Source organism: Panicum virgatum, chromosome 1N (genome assembly GCF_016808335.1).
Source record: "Panicum virgatum strain AP13 chromosome 1N, P.virgatum_v5, whole genome shotgun sequence".
Lineage (NCBI taxonomy): Eukaryota > Viridiplantae > Streptophyta > Magnoliopsida > Poales > Poaceae > Panicum > Panicum virgatum.
This window is the reverse complement of record NC_053145.1, coordinates 62,009,150-62,024,829: the sequence shown is the minus strand read 5'-3', so window position 1 is coordinate 62,024,829 and position 15,680 is coordinate 62,009,150. Positions and strand designations below refer to the sequence as shown.

General features: G+C 47.1%; 2 protein-coding genes across 7 annotated transcripts; both read left to right on the top strand.

Moving 5' to 3' along the window:
- Window positions 1-1,649: 1,649 nt before the first annotated feature.
- On the top strand, window positions 1,650-4,152 carry LOC120653822 (cyclin-D3-1-like). The gene is made up of 6 exons (XM_039931501.1): window positions 1,650-2,318; window positions 2,514-2,600; window positions 2,686-2,784; window positions 2,880-3,081; window positions 3,195-3,316; window positions 3,441-4,152. The coding sequence occupies exons 1-6, from the start codon at window positions 1,989-1,991 to the stop codon at window positions 3,672-3,674; spliced, it is 1,074 nt and encodes a 357-aa protein (XP_039787435.1). The 5' UTR covers window positions 1,650-1,988; the 3' UTR covers window positions 3,675-4,152.
- A 3,227-nt stretch (window positions 4,153-7,379) lies between these two features.
- LOC120653820 (SNW/SKI-interacting protein A-like) lies at window positions 7,380-10,738 on the top strand. 6 transcript variants are annotated; one of them, XR_005666860.1, is made up of 4 exons: window positions 7,380-9,474; window positions 9,588-9,715; window positions 10,122-10,349; window positions 10,443-10,738. XR_005666860.1 is itself a non-coding variant. In XM_039931500.1 (2 exons), exon 1 carries the CDS (start codon window positions 7,506-7,508, stop codon window positions 9,324-9,326), a length of 1,821 nt encoding a protein of 606 aa, XP_039787434.1. In that variant the 5' UTR covers window positions 7,380-7,505; the 3' UTR covers window position 9,327; window positions 10,122-10,414. The 6 variants fall into 6 exon arrangements, 1 of the variants encoding a protein (XP_039787434.1); XR_005666863.1 differs by lacking the exon at window positions 10,443-10,738 and having other exon boundaries at window positions 7,380-9,327; window positions 10,122-10,414; XR_005666862.1 differs by lacking the exon at window positions 10,443-10,738 and having other exon boundaries at window positions 7,380-9,448; window positions 10,122-10,414.
- The last annotated feature ends 4,942 nt before the right edge of the window (window positions 10,739-15,680 follow it).

The window sequence follows — 15,680 nt, the reverse complement described above, 5'->3', positions numbered from 1 at the left end:
TTTCCGTTGTGGTGCGTAGATTTGCACTGCTACCGCAGCCACTTGCTAACTTAGAGCAAGCCCAATAAAACTTGTCATATAGCTAAGCTAGAACAATAACCGATTCCTCTCTCTTAGTTCTTTATTTATCCACAGTAGCTGATCTTCCCTCGGTACACATGCAGAGATGAGAGAGAGACTCTGCGGGATGACAAACAGTCCAAGCGCCGGGCGCCGAACCCAACGACTACCAACCCTCTCTCTCATCCTTTTCGTCTGACAAATCAGAGCACAACCGGCTTAACGCCCGTTATTGTACATGCTCTTACGCGCATCCTGTTGCAGGAAAATTCTAAAACAATTCATGATAAATAGGATTCGGCAGGAATCACCATTATCTTGTGGTTGATGTCGTTTTGAAGGTTCGGTATGGATAACAGTGCGATGAATTGGCGGCAAAATTTATCCACAATATATAAGTACTGTGCCATAAATTCAAAAAAAATCTTTCAAACTGTACCATAAATTCAAAAAAAAATCTTTCAAAGGAAAATAGCTACACAGCATAACTTGACGGAACATAATTAAAATTCACCAAAACCAGATGCGATGGCAATCCTCATTTATGCAGCGGAACATCCTGAACTACCACCAATAAAAGTACACTTCTTAAATGTGAAAATGTCAATAACTGTGATTGCAACAGTTAATGAACTACTGCTCCAACATCTAATTGGAGTGTCAAATTGGATTTTTCTTGGTGAATCCCTTCATCTAATTCGTTCGTTAACGGTAAAAATGGAGGACTTCACTAGAAAGACCAGGCCATTCAAGCGTCGTGCATCGATTTCGCTAACCTACATCAATATAGAGTTAACGGAAACTCCTCCCGCGACGAAGGTTCACCAAACCGTCGGTAACCGGTCCGGTTTGGTCCGGTATGAAACCGGTCCAAATTCAAAATTTAAATTTGAATTCAAAAAATGAAAAATTCCCAAAAAAATCCTAAAAATACTTCAAGTTGCGACGAATCTAATGGTGCCAAATTTTCTCAAAAATTCGTTCGTTTAACATACTTTTCGGGCATTTAAAGTTAAAATAAAAAAGAAAAAGAAAAAGAAAAAATGAGACGGCCCATTAAAGCCCACTTGATAAACCGGCCGGTAAATCGGTCTAACCGGCCGGTATACCGGTTACACATGCAATTTTAAATTTAGATTTGAATGCAAACTGGTCAAACCGGCCGGGAAACCGGTCAAACCGATCGGTAAACCGGTCTAACCGGTCGGTATACCGGTGCGAACCGGTTGAACTGAGTTTTTTGAATTTAAATTTGAATTTGACCGGTTTCTACCGGTAACCGATCAAACCGGCCGGTAAACCGGAATCGGACGCCGGCGGTTAGGTCCGACCGGTTGGGAAATGAAACCTGCCCGCGACAGGCTTCACGCAAAACACGACCCCACTGTCGTGCGCGCAAAGGATCCGCGCTCCAAAAACTCGCATTGGAAAATGCCAAAACAAAACAACCCACAAAGAAGTCGTTGGCATGTTTTACGCCGAACCCCTCGCTCCGCTCCGAAATCTCAAGCTTCTCCCCTTCCACCTTCACTAGACTCAGCGCCCGGCCGCCCTATATAAAGTTATAAACCCTGCTCTCTCCCTGCGCTCTCCTCCTGTTTCCACACTACAGTGTCCAGCGTCCTCCTCCCCCTCCCCCTCCCCCTCCCTCCCTCTCGCCCCTCTGTCCTCTCCACTTGAGAAGAACACAATAGAAAAAAGGCAAAAAAAAAACATTTACCTTTTTATATCTATCCGAATAAAATCAAGAAGAGGAAGAGGGAGAGAGGGCAGGGAGGGGGAGAAGAGTAGCAATCCAGATTCAGAGAGGCTAGCAATCAGCTCGCGAGGAGAGGATAGTGAGAGCTGCGTTGGTGAATTGATTGCTCGCTGTTCCAGTCCTGCATTCCTGCGGCAGCAGTTTTTGGCAAGTAGGTGGCGTGGCAAGCATGGTGCCGGGCTATGACTGCGCCGCCTCCGTGCTGCTCTGCGCGGAGGACAACGCCGCTATTCTCGGCCTTGATGAGGAGGGGGAGGAGTCCTCTTGGGCGGGCGCTACGCCGCCACGCGATACCGTCGCCGGCGGCGGCGGCAGCGGGATCGCCGTGGAGGAATTCTCGACGGAGCTCCCCCTGCAGTCAGATGAGTACGTTGCGGCGCTCGTGGAGAGGGAGACGGGGCACATGCCCGCGGAGGGGTACCCCCAGAAGCTGCAACGCCGGCATGGGGGCCTGGATTTGGCCGCCATCCGGAGGGGCGCCGTCGATTGGATTTGGAAGGTGAGTTGTGCGAATCGATGGGATCCTTTCTTTGCGTTATTAGTGAGATGCTGAGATGTGACTCGCCGGATTTGCGTAAAGGTGTCTCCTTTATAGAGTTCATCGCGGTTCTTGACTTGATTGCTGCTCACCGGTGTCGTCCTCGACGTATATTGCCTTCACAGCTCACTGAATCCGCATCTTTTTGCTGGATAGGTCACTGAGCATTACCATTTCGCACCGTTGACTACAGTTTTATCTGTGAACTACCTCGATAGATTCCTCTCCACGTATGAGTTTCCTGTAAGTCTTGCAATTTTAGTATCACTGCAAGCAATCGTACTCAAATTACATAGTGTTGATTGGAGGAAGATCCTAATCATGGCAGGAAGGCAAACCTTGGATGCCGCAGCTCTTGACAGTGGCATGCTTGTCACTGGCTATGAAAATAGAGGAGACTTTTGCGCCACTCCCCTTGGACTTGCAGGTGAGTCAGTACAATGCATCTCATAACTGGCCTGCAGATACATTGTGAAAGTTTTTATTTCTCCAGAGAGTATTTGATGACTCTTTGCCTGGTAGGTTGTTGAGTCAAAGTTTGCTTTTGAGGGAAGGACCATAAAAAGGATGGAGCTTCTGGTGTTTAGCACCTTAAACTGGAGGATTCATGCTGTTACTGCTTGCTCATATATCGAATACTTTCTTCACAAATTGAGTGATCTTGGTGCACCCTCCTTGCTCGCACGCTCTCGCTCTGCTGACCTTATCTTGAGCACTGTGAAAGGTACAATTTTAGGACTTAATCAGATGTGATTCCTGGTCTTCTTTGATCGCAGCATATATAATTTGTCAATTCGACAGAAATCAATTCGTTAAGTTTGACAATTGGGTCTGCAGATGCTGAATTCGTGATGTTCAGACCCTCAGAGATTGCTGTCAGTGTTGCTCTTGCTGCGATTGGTGAATGCAGAAGTTCTGTAATTGAAAGAGCTGCTACTAGTTGCAAGTATTTGGACAAGGTAATATTTCACATCTCAATCTCCTGCTAAACCATTTGGCACTTATCTTTGGATGGTAGCCTCTGAATGCAATGCTTGCTCAAATTCTTTCCAAATTAGTCTAAACATCATTAATGTTTTTTAGGAGCGAGTTTTAAGATGCCATGAAATGATTCAAGAGAAGATTACTATGGGAAGCATTATCCTAAAATCTGCTGGATCATCAATTTCCTCTGTGCCACAAAGTCCCATTGGTGTATTGGATGCTGCTGCCTGTCTGAGTCAACAAAGCGATGATGCTACTGTTGGATCTCCTGCAACATGTTACCATAGTTCTTCCACAAGCAAGAGGAGAAGGATTACTAGAAGACTACTCTGATTGCTTCAGGTGTGCTCCTCACCGCTTAGGAGTTTTTGGTTGGTTCAATCATCTTAATTTTGTTTGGTCACTCAAGAATTATGGTATAGCCAAGTAGTTGCTGAAAGGAACAACAAAGCAGGCACACTACTTGATCCATATAGAACAAATAACAAGCTGCGTGCCGTGAGCCAGTTAATGCAATTGGCATCCGCAAGGGGGATACAAAACCCTTGGGGGTCCTGGGATGCTGGTGTAGGTATAGAGGGAACAAGGAATTCGCATGTGTTGTAGAGATGAGAGCTCCCTCTTACCATTTTGTACTTATGCTCCTTCAATTTGCATTGAACTTTAGGCAAGGTTTGCCTTGGGCATTGAACTTGTGATGAGCGAGAAGAATCCAAAAAGGGATCAGCAGCGGAATAGAACAATTTGATATATTTCATGAAACTAAAGATATGTTTTCTTTTGTTAATCATGAGTTATCAGTTTGTTGACAGTAGTAGGTGTTCTGTTTTGTTTCCTTGGTTGATCATGCCCACTGTAAGTCTGTACTTTGATTGCTACCCTGCCTGTCCTCTCCATTCAATTTATTAATCTGGAACATATAAGGACCTTCAAAAAATTCATGGGTTTAAAAGACACATTAATTGGCTAGGTCACTAATTTATCTAATCGAATTGGGGAGCTTAAATAAAGGGATCTTGTTACTTCAAAATGACATCTGGTTGGGAATATTTTGTTCAATTGATGCTGGTGAAAGCTAACACTAGTAGTGCCAATAAACCTTAGATCAGCTTGCAAAACCCCTAGAAGAATCCTCATGGCTCAGAATCTCTTTTCTTTTATTGCCACTTCAATTTCTTTCTCTAGCAACTGCATATGCATTCGACCTTATCACTGTTGCACCATTAGCATAGCCAGGTCGTGGTTGGCCACCATTACGTAGCAATGGTGCCAAGTACAATTGTTGCTTGAAGCTCTACCCGCACTACAATGGGCTGTAGTTACATTCTACTAGTGTACAGTGTAGTGTACTGTATGGCGTGCCTCTGGCATTGGTCAAATGGATCTGTCTTTTGATCTACTATCAGTTTAAACAGCGGTAATAAATCGGCATGTTCGATGAGCTAATGCGCCAAAAGGGAATTCTTTGTGTCGTACAAAATGTTCCTCAGCATTTGCGTGGATGCTACCTGTTGTCAAGAATTAGCATACGCTTTTCTTTTCATCTTTCTACACTTGATAGCTCCATTCATTGCTTGCTTCAGAGATACCGTGTGTTGCCGTGTACAGTTTGCTGGTGCTGAGCACTATTCGTGCCCCAGCACTGACTACTGCCTGCGGGTTTGTGATCTCAGCGACAGTCCCAACCAAATGTCCGGACCAGCTTACAGCTATCGCCATAGATCCAATCACCCAACACTCTGGCCCGGCCACGCCGACAAGCTCCTGCTTGACGCTTGCTGGACAATGGCAAAACCCAACGAAATTCAGAAGCTCTCCACATGATCTTTGCAATTATGCATCAAAGAGGAAAAAAGAAGGAAAAATACTCGCTGAGAGTCCATGCCAGTCCTCCTGCCTCCATTCACTAGGAGCTGCGAGCCATGATCATTTATCAATCGAAGGCACATTCTGATGAGATCTGCTCCACGACTTGACTGGAGTAGCTCATCATGATTCCGTCATCGACTCAATGGAGCGCATCATGGCTCCCCAGCCTCGTGCCCGGCTCGTGGTCGTGGACCTTGCGTCCCAGGGAGGGCAGTGCCTCCGTGCCTGGGCCTCCTCATTGGGCGCTCTCCATGCCTGGTTCCTACCACCTGCATTCCCTTGTCGCATCGCACCTACCAATCGAGCGCTGCACATTAACCTGTCGCCCTGGATCTCGATCGATCGATCGCCTCGCACCCTGCCTGCCCAGCAGCTTGATCATGCTGCCCCCGCTCCTCGTTGTCATGCACCGCTCGGCCCTAGTGCGGCTTTTGACTCGTTAACAGACCCTTCAGACATCGAATTTCAGAGATCGGTTTAAAGGCAACCTTCAGAGATTGATTTAGAGGCAAAACGGCACCTTCAGAGATCGATTCCAGGCAGCAAGTTCAGAGGTGAAGCGTGGATTTAAATGGCGACGCAGTGCGTGCGTGGAATAAACTATGTGTGGGCAAGACCTGCAGAGAGGAGGAGCAGAGCTCCAGCTGCAGAGGCATGTGCTGCTGATTCACTGTGCTAGTGGCGCTCTTGGCATCGTCGGATGAGCAGCGAGTTCAGTTCGGTGTAGACGTTACGTCCTGCCGTTCTGGCGTCTCTCCTGTCTCCCCGCAGCGTGCGTGAATCGTGGGTCGCCGCGGACGGTTTGTCTACGGAGTGAGCTTGCTGCTGGTCAGTGCCAGTGGTGACCACAGCCATTGCCAGGTCCAGGCTGCAGGGCGACACCCATGACCCATACATGAGGCCAGCGGGAATTCAATGGCGCTTTTGGCCGGCGTATGCACGGGCATGGCCCCAGCTTCTTCCGGGCACAAACTCTGCGCTGCCTCACAAGCGGCCGCGTAGGCTGCCGGTGCCGGTGTCCGCGCCCTTCTGAAATGCTGCCAGGTCTCACGGGTTCAGCAGATGTGATCTCCGTGCGCTGGTCCTCCCCATGGCTGCAACTCCGGCCATGCAGTGACTTTTTCAACTTCACCTGCGAGGGTAATTAGGTAAAGTTCTGCAGGTCAGCACGTGCAGCTACAATCCATGGACTAGTATGATACGGTAGGATTGGCCCGTGTTTTCTCAGCACGGGTTGCCTTGCTCCTGGTAAGATGCAAAAGGAGCCTCCAACGATAAGGCTCCACGGGGAAGAGGCGGGCGAGCCAGCGACGAGCGGAACAGGAAGGGAAGGGAAGGCCTAGCTAGATCTCTGCAGCTGCCGATCAATCATCGGAAGAGACAGATCTGGAGCTCGTGTTCGGGGAGGAGGAGGCAGACGACGGAGCGCAGCCACGGCCCCAGCCCACCACGCACCAGTAGTCCTGTACACCACCGTACCGAGCTAGAAACCGGGCTGGAAAGGTCGCCCATTTCCTTCCCCGTGCCCGTACGTGTCCGCGTGACGAGATGATGCGCGCGCGCGCTATCGCCGCGGACCCGGCGTGGCCACGACGATCTGATCCGCCGTGCCCGTGCTGCTGCTCCGTTTGAAATCTGGGATCTGCGCCGGCGGATTCGCGCGGGTTTCTGCGAGGGAAACAGCGGGCGACTTGGCGTTGGCGGGAAGGCTGGGATCAGGCAGCTACAGGGCCTGGTGGTTTGTTTGTTCTCCGTAGCACAAATCGAATACAAGCCTCTGGAAATTCTAGGTTCTGTTGCATTTTCTTTTCGGGCTTAGTTTTCTGCCATTGGCTGATCGCGTTCATGCAAAGTTTAACCTGCTGACTGTTTTTTTACTCATAACCTGTTGACTGTTGATCTTGAGCATACTAGCTCAGCTCACCTGTTTTTTTAGGGAATTAGCTCAGCTCACCTGCGTGGCTGCGTCCTGTTCACGGACTAGGAAAATCGCCTTCGTTTCGGACTCCGCGATGGCACACCCAGGCCTTCCCGAATCGTCTCAGGGCCTCAGGCCCTACCTATCTATATCTGTATCTTCTTCTGAGCTGGGCCTTTCCGTCTTCGCAAAAGGCCCAGCCCACCCAGTCGCCGCCGCCACGCCACAACCGACCTTCTCCGTCCTAGTCAACCTTATCACTTTCCCCAAAATTAGAATCGAACCCTAGTTCGTCCTCCTCCCTCTTCGATTCCCCCCGATCCCCAGCAGGCGACCGCCGGAACCCTAGCTAGCCCTAGATACACCGCGCCACCGCCATGGCGACCCTCAAGGATCTCCTCCCGGCGCCCAAGACGTCGGCGTCCACCTTCTACGACCACAGCAGCGACCCCTGGTTCAAGGAGCGGTACGGCGGGGACTCGGCGCAGGCGTCGGCCGCGGCGAGGCCCGCGGGCGCCGCCAGAACCATCCCTCCGTACGGGAAGCGGGCGGGGTTCGTGCCGCGCCGGCCGGAGGACTTTGGGGATGGCGGCGCCTTCCCGGAGATCCATGTCGCGCAGTATCCACTCGGCATGGGCCGCCGCGACGACAAGGGCGGGTCCAAGATCCTCGCGCTCACCGTCGACGCGCACGGGAGCGTCGCCTTCGACGCCGTCGTCAAGCAGGGCGAGAACGCCGGCAAGATCGTCTACTCCAAGCACAGCGACCTCGTGCCGAAGATCGCCACGTCCGATTCGCAGGCGCCGGACGAGGAGGAGGAGGAGCAGAAGCAGATCGAGGAGACCACAGAGCGGACGAAGGCTGCCTTGGAGAAGGTTGTCAACGTCCGCCTCTCAGCTGCTCAGCCCAAGAATGTGCCGACACATGATTCTGAGTCCAAGTTTATCAAGTATAAGCCGTCTCAGCAATCAGCGGCCTTCAATTCAGGTGCCAAGGAGAGGATCATTCGGATGTCGGAGATGGCGGTGGATCCTCTTGAGCCGCCAAAGTTCAAGCACAAGCGTGTGCCCCGGGCGTCTGGGTCACCACCTGTGCCGGTGATGCACTCGCCACCGCGGCCAGTTACAGTGAAGGATCAGCAGGATTGGAAGATCCCACCATGCATTTCTAACTGGAAAAATCCGAAGGGTTACACGATTCCACTTGATAAGAGGCTGGCGGCTGATGGAAGAGGGCTACAGGAGGTGCAAATTAATGACAACTTTGCAAAGCTTTCTGAAGCATTGTATGTGGCAGAACAGAAGGCGAGGGAGGCAGTACAAATGCGCTCCAAGGTGCAGAGGGAACTGATGCTTAAGGAGAAGGAGAGAAAGGAGCAAGAGCTGAGGGCTCTTGCACAGAAGGCTCGCATGGAGAGGACTGGTGGCCCACCCGCACCATCAGCTTTGCCTGCTGGTGGTGGCAGGGGAACAGTTGATGCTATCGATAAAGACATGGATATGGAGCAACCACGTGAACCGCGTGAGCAGCGCAGGGAGAGTAGAGAAGAGAGGGAAGCAAGGATTGAGCGTGATAGAATCCGTGAGGAGCGCAGACGGGAGAGGGAGAGAGAGAGGAGGCTGGAAGCCAAGGATGCTGCAATGGGCAAGAAGAGTAAGATCACGAGAGACAGGGATCGTGACATCAGTGAGAAGATTGCTCTGGGTATGGCAAGCACTGGTGGTGCCAAAGGTGGCGAGGTCATGTATGACCAGCGTCTATTCAACCAGGACAAGGGGATGGACTCTGGGTTTGCCACGGATGATCAGTACAACATCTACTCCAAGGGGCTCTTCACAGCGCAGTCTACGATGTCTACGTTGTATAGACCTAAGAAGGATGGTGATTCTGATGTGTATGGTGATGCGGATGAACAGTTGGAGAAGGTTATGAAGACTGAGAGGTTCAAGCCTGACAAGGCTTTTACTGGTGCTTCCGAGAGGACTGGCAAGCGCGACCGGCCTGTGGAGTTTGATAAGCAGGAGGAGAACGATCCCTTCGGTCTGGATCAGTTCTTGACTGAGGTGAAGAAGGGAAAGAAAGCTGTGGAGAAGATCGGAGGCGGAGGCACCATGAAGGCGAGTGGTGGGTCCTCAATGAGGGATGATTATGATGGAGGATCTGGGAGGTCCCGCATTAATTTTGAAAGGGGGCGTTGAGGTATTTGCTCTTCAAGATATCTTTGCTGGTTTTCGATGCTGTATCAAATTTTATCTAGCATGGTGCCATATAAGAAGCAAACTCTTTGATAAGAAAGGGCTTGATGTCTAAGCTACAGCAGGTCATGTCCCTGCCCTACTTGCAATGGTTTGTGTTTAAAAAGTGTACTATTTAGATCCTATGCCCCTGTATCTGTGTATCAGTTAATGATGGAATCTATCATCTTTATTTATACATGTTATGTGGTCTTCTACTTGCAGTTTTGAGCGGCAAGAATTTTAAATACATGAATCCTGCCAAACTGTAAGAATTTTAATACATGAATTACACTGCCTGTGGCCCCTGGGATATGGATGAACTCAAAGTACAGATTTGTTGCTCTGGCTCGGTGAGTTCCGTCTGATGCTGTGAAAAGACTGTCTTAACGTTAGTTTGAGGGTGATAGAATGGTTCATAAATGTACTGAATAGGATTTCATCCTGGGATCTTTTGGTCATCTGCAATCATTGAGTCATTTGTTGACAAATGTACCGTTAATAAGAACAACACAAATGTACCCGTTTGTTAATGTACCAGTTTCTGCAAATGTACTGGGACATAAGTTCTAAGTAGAGAACAACACATTTGTACCTGTTTCTGCAAAAATCGGTTCTTGGTTGAGCCCGTTTGTTAATGTACCGTTAGTGAGAACAACTAAGATTGTGTGGTTACTTCCAGGTCATTAGTCAAATGTTCAATAAATAAACTGTACATTATGCTCTCTACTTCGAACTTATGTTTTAATTCATGTCCAGGCAGCTGCCAGAAAGCGATCGAGGCAGCACATGCTTGAGACTGATGAGTATGTAACAGGAAATTCAGAAGCCATCTGGGTGGATTTGGTAGTGGTTACCACGCCTTACCAGAAGATGAAATCATTATGCAGCAATCTGCGCAATGAAATTTTTACTGATATTGATATTCATAATCAGCACATACTTCCAAGATACGTGATCTCATCCAAGCTTCAGTACCAATCAGCTGTAATGTTATAGCCTGTTGTACACCTTCTAAGCTCTTCAGTACCTATCTTTCTGTTTCTTTGGTTCCACAGTTCTGTTGACTTGGTTCCACAGTTCTGTTGACCTCCCAAATTTAGCTGCCGCCATACATAGTGTGGAGCAGTCAAATTGACTACGTGCTTTTCTTGTTGCTTGCCCTCCTGCTGGTCCTGCACCCCTTGCTGATTTGGTGATTGCTACAGCTGACTTTCAAAAGGATCTTGCTAGTTGGAATACCTGGAAACTTCTCTTGTAAATCTAAATCCTATGTGGATTCCCATTGCAATCCAAGTGTCACTTGTGCCAGTTTGCATGTGGTTTTTGGGTTGATTCGACGACATTGTTTGCATGTGGTTTTTGGGTTGATTCGACGACAGTTTTCACTTGAGTTTTTGTATTGCCTCTATGAGTCTATGAGTGCGTTTAGTTTCCAAAAAAAGTTTGTGCAGTACCCGAATTTTCGGACACATGTATGGAGTATTAAATGTAGTTGAAAAAAATTAACTAATTATATAGTCTAATTGATTCCTACGAGATGAATCTAATGATGCTAATTAATTCATGATTGAATATTAATTGTCAAATAACAACGACATGTGCTACAGTACCAAATCTAAATTTTTTCACCAACTAAACACCCCCTATGTTACAAAATCGACTGATTTTGGGTTGTTTAGTCACCCAACTTTTTATCCGGGTCAATTATACGTGGCTTCACTTCACTGGATTGAAAATTAAGGGAGACAAAATGAGAAATCAGTCGATTGTTCGGGAGTACTTCTTCCGTATTGGTAAAGAAAATCGTTTTGGACAAGGTTTGGGTCAAACATTAGGAATATAAATTATCAATAATTCTTAAGTGATTGAGTTTATAAATGCGAAAATTATATAAATAGATTTGTTTTGGAAAATACTTGCATAAAGGTTTACGTATATCACTTTTCTATAAATATTTTTTTTAAAATAAAAAGTCAAAATTGTGTTTTGAAGACCGTGTCACTGTTTTAAACGACTTTCTTTACAAATACAGAGTAATAGAAACGCTGATGCTGGGGCGGTTTTTTCTTTTTTATATTTAAAAAAAATTTAAAATTTCAAAAATATATGTCGGTTTTGGAAAATTTCAAAAATATACCCCGGTCGCCCTATGGGGGGGCGACAGGGCTCAAATGTAATTTTTTTTTCTTCAAATTTGCAACAAAGTCCCTGGAGAAAAAAAAAGAGGGGGGCCTGTCGCCCGTTGGGGGGGCGACAGGCCCCTGTCGCCCACCCCAGGGGCGACAGGCCAGTGGGCCCGCCAGGGGGGCCGGTCGCCCCTCCTGCGGGCGACAGGGGGGCCTGTCGCCCCCCCCCCCCACGGGCGACCGGGTCAGCCTCCCATATAAGGCCCCCTCATTCCCTCCCCTCATTCCCTCCTCTCATTTGACCTCAAAAAATCCAAAAAAATCCAGAAAAAAGAGAGGGGTGAGAAGAAGGGAAGCGGCGAAGCTCTGCCGAATTCCGCACTTGTGATCTACCGGTAACTTTCGTATAAATTCGTTGATATTGTATAACAATTTAATTTAATTAGCAGATTAGCTGAATTAGATTTGGTGCTTTAGAACACTGGTTTAGTATTACAATTTGAGTACTATTACAGACTTTTTCAAATAAAATAATTATACATTAGAATAGAATTATGATAGTACCTTATTGATATTGCAGTATAAGACAATAGAATTATAACAGTACCTATATTTTCACGCATCGATTTGGTATACGATATGTGCATTGCTTAAATTATGGTTTGTTATTTGGCGCACCACACTATAGCGCCAATGTCTTCGTCAGGATCAACCTACATTCCGTGGAGCAAGTGTAAAGCCACCGTACCCAAAGGAATTAATGTGCCAATGTGCTTCTGCGGTTCGTTATGCAAGTTCATGCAATCTGAGGTTTTAGGAGATGACTACGGCATGAGGTTCTTTATGTGTGAGAACTACGAATATGATCCACCTAAGCGATATGGCAAAGACCGGGCCAAGGTAGCAGGATAACATACGCTATTTTTCTATATGACCTAACATTGAATTATGATTCTAACTTGTGTTGGACAAAGTCTCCTCCGCCTCTTTGTGATTTTATGCAGTGGTTCGACACCGTGCAGTCGCAGCAGGCAAAGGACATTGTGGAACAAAAAGCAAGATGGGCTGCAGAACGTTGGCGTCGAATGAAGCACGAGGAGCAGCAAGAGGAGAAGCGCAACAAAGAGCAAGAAGAGATCCGCAAGAGGATGGAGGAGGTGGATCGTAAGGCGGCGGCCGAACGTGAAGCTGACAGGGATAGAAAGCGAGAGAGGGCATGCCGTGCGAAGGAACCCGGGCCCGAAGCAATTAGGAAGGGCAAATATCCTAGGTGCACTCAGTAGAGTAGTACCATGTAATCCCGGCATTTTACATTCCATAAGGCATGGTAGGTTTAGATGCAACAAGAAATTATCTTGTCGCGTGCACATGCCACTGCAATTAGTTGTTTATGTTTTAAGTTAAGAGCTTAACTCTGTGTGTTGTAGCCTTTACCATTAATTTGCAGTTGTAGCCGGGAGTCTATGAAATCTTTGAACTTTTCCTTAATATTTTCGGAGCTTTTCATGTCACTAGAATACTAAAAAACACACATTAATATAACGATAAAAATTAAGAACTAAGAAATACATCAGGGTCTGCTGCTAAAAAGCTCAGCACGGCGATCACAGGTTTCCCAAATGTCGCATTGTTTGCCTAGACATACGTGACAAAAGACGACAACCTAATAGCAGTGCTCTTCCAATATTTCAAAAAGATGTGACAACACGGCAACCACACCAGCTCACCTTCAAAGCATTCTCTCTGGCGAGGACGACGGACCTGTCATTCTACAGCGAAGGTCTGTGGCGTGTAGTGGGGAAGGCGGCATCTAGGCGCGATCGACCGAGCGGCAGTAATGCAGTGCTGTGAGTCTGCATGCACAGAGATGCATCGAGTAGTGAAATTATGACGATTAGGCCGGTGCCCTACAGTGTTCCGGGCGATGGGATATGTCGGGGCAGTGCAATAATCACGAGTGAGCGCTGTAGAGCGTGCAAGTGCTGAAGTCATGAGCAGTGAGACGTCGTGTCGTTGTTTAAAGTGGGAGGAGTGAGCGGTGTTGAGCGTGCGAGGGTACAAATCAAGAGCAACGAGAGGTCGTGTCCGTGTTTAAAGTGGTACGAGTGAGCGCTGTGGAGCGTGCGAATACTATAGGCTTTTCATGTTCATTTACACTCCACACTCCGGTTATCAGACCTTTGTGCGCCTATAAATACTCACCAGTTTGTGAACTCCCAGCACCACTCAAACACCAAAGCTTATTGTATACCCAATGTCTGGAGGTGGGTATAGCGGGAAGAATTACTATGGTTTTGGGAAAGAAAAAGGGGGAAGAAAGGGAGACCCCATAATATGGGAGGGGCCTCTTGGACCTGATTCCTTTCCGGAACCAGTGTTTGAGTTTCCGCCACAGCACAAGAGTGAATTTACCAATGAAACTCCTCTTCGACAATACGATAACCGTAGAGAACCGTGGCCAAAATGCAGATATGGTGAGGACTGCTTAGTGCAGATGTGCACCGACGGGATGGATGGCGGTCGGCGTTTCTTTAAATGTCCACACGCATGGGTAATACTTGGTTGTTTCATTTCTTTATCTTCAAGGAGACACCTTACCTGGAATTGATTCTGTTCAGGAGTTCATCGAGTACCTCCAGATAAAGATCTTTGATCTGGAATGTAAGGTGAACCATTATGAGGAAGTGAGCGAGGTTAACAAAGACGACGAAGTTGATGATACCAGCAATGCAGCCGGTTCACAGGATGAACCATGCACTATTCCTTACTGCAACTGCCCTTGTCACAAGAAGAAGGGCCATGCGCCTCCGGCACCACCGCCTGCACCACCTGCAATGGGTGGATACTGCGGAGAAGGATCAACACAGTTTGCTACGTGGGGGTACGGCTACTAGGACTACCCTAGTGCTAGTGACATGCTGCATCATTGTGTTTATTCTGTTTTTTTTTAAATTACCTAAGGCATGTTAGGTTAGTCCGGAATCTGTTTACCGTAGTTTGCAACGGGTTCTGACATGCCACTGCATGTGTGATGTGTGTTTCATTATCGTTGTATTATGATGTAAAATTTGGTGGTTCACATTATTACTTCTCGTCACCCCTCTTTTTTTTTCTGAATTTTTAGTCTCAAATGACAAAGGGAATGGCGGCGAATGGTGGCCAGGGTTTAAGCAATAACGGAAGTAGCAGCAATTAGTGGATTCATGTTGAGTTCCTCGTGTCAAAAAAAAAAGAAATGATTAAGGATAAAATCAACCAAGAAATTATTACTTCGAACTTCTAAGCTCTATTGGTAGAAGTAACTAATAAGTACAAATAAATGATAATCGAAATCGTCCGAATTGCTTCGAGATCTCGTTTTTAGTTTCTAATCATTATAGGTTTGTGAAATCTGCATCTACCAGACATCTGCGCTGACAAAAAAGTTTATAGTTCAAAATCACATGAAAAGTAGTTTCTCTAGTGTCATCCTTTAGAGGCCGCATCGCCCACCAAAATTGACATCGACACCTTCCGTAAATTTCATGATAATTCGAACTCGATTTCCAAATCCTTCTGCAAATATATCACAATAAATCTTCGGACGCTGGAGGAATTTTATGAAATTCAATAGGCTTTGTTGGCCACACAGGACCCTGTCGCCCCCCCAACGGGCGACAGGGGCCTGTCGCCCCCCCAACGCACGACAGGCCCCCCTCTTTTTTTTCTCCAGGGACTTCGTTGCAAATTTGAAGAAAAAAAAATTATATTTGAGCCCTGTCGCCCCCCATAGGGCGACCGGGATATATTTTTGAAATTTTCCAAAACCGACATATACTTTTGAAATTTTAATTTTTTTTAAATATAAAAAAGAAAAAACCGCGATGCTGGGATGGGCCAGCATCAATTACGACTCGCATAGGCCAGAAATTCTGGCCTGCTATGCTCAAAAAACGTAGTTCGAGGCCCATTAAAGATTTTCCTGCCACTTGGTGTCTGTAATTCTGTTTGTTGCACAGGTGGGTGGAATCCGTTGTTTCTCCTTGCACAGGAACATTTATTTTGCACAGGAATCTAGTTTCCTGTGAACCGAGCGTGACATCTCAGTTGCGGCCACCACCCAAAAGAAACGGAAAAGAGTGGGGCGAATATTTTGTTTCATTTCACACACACACACACAAAGAATATTTTGTTTCGCTATAGCATTACG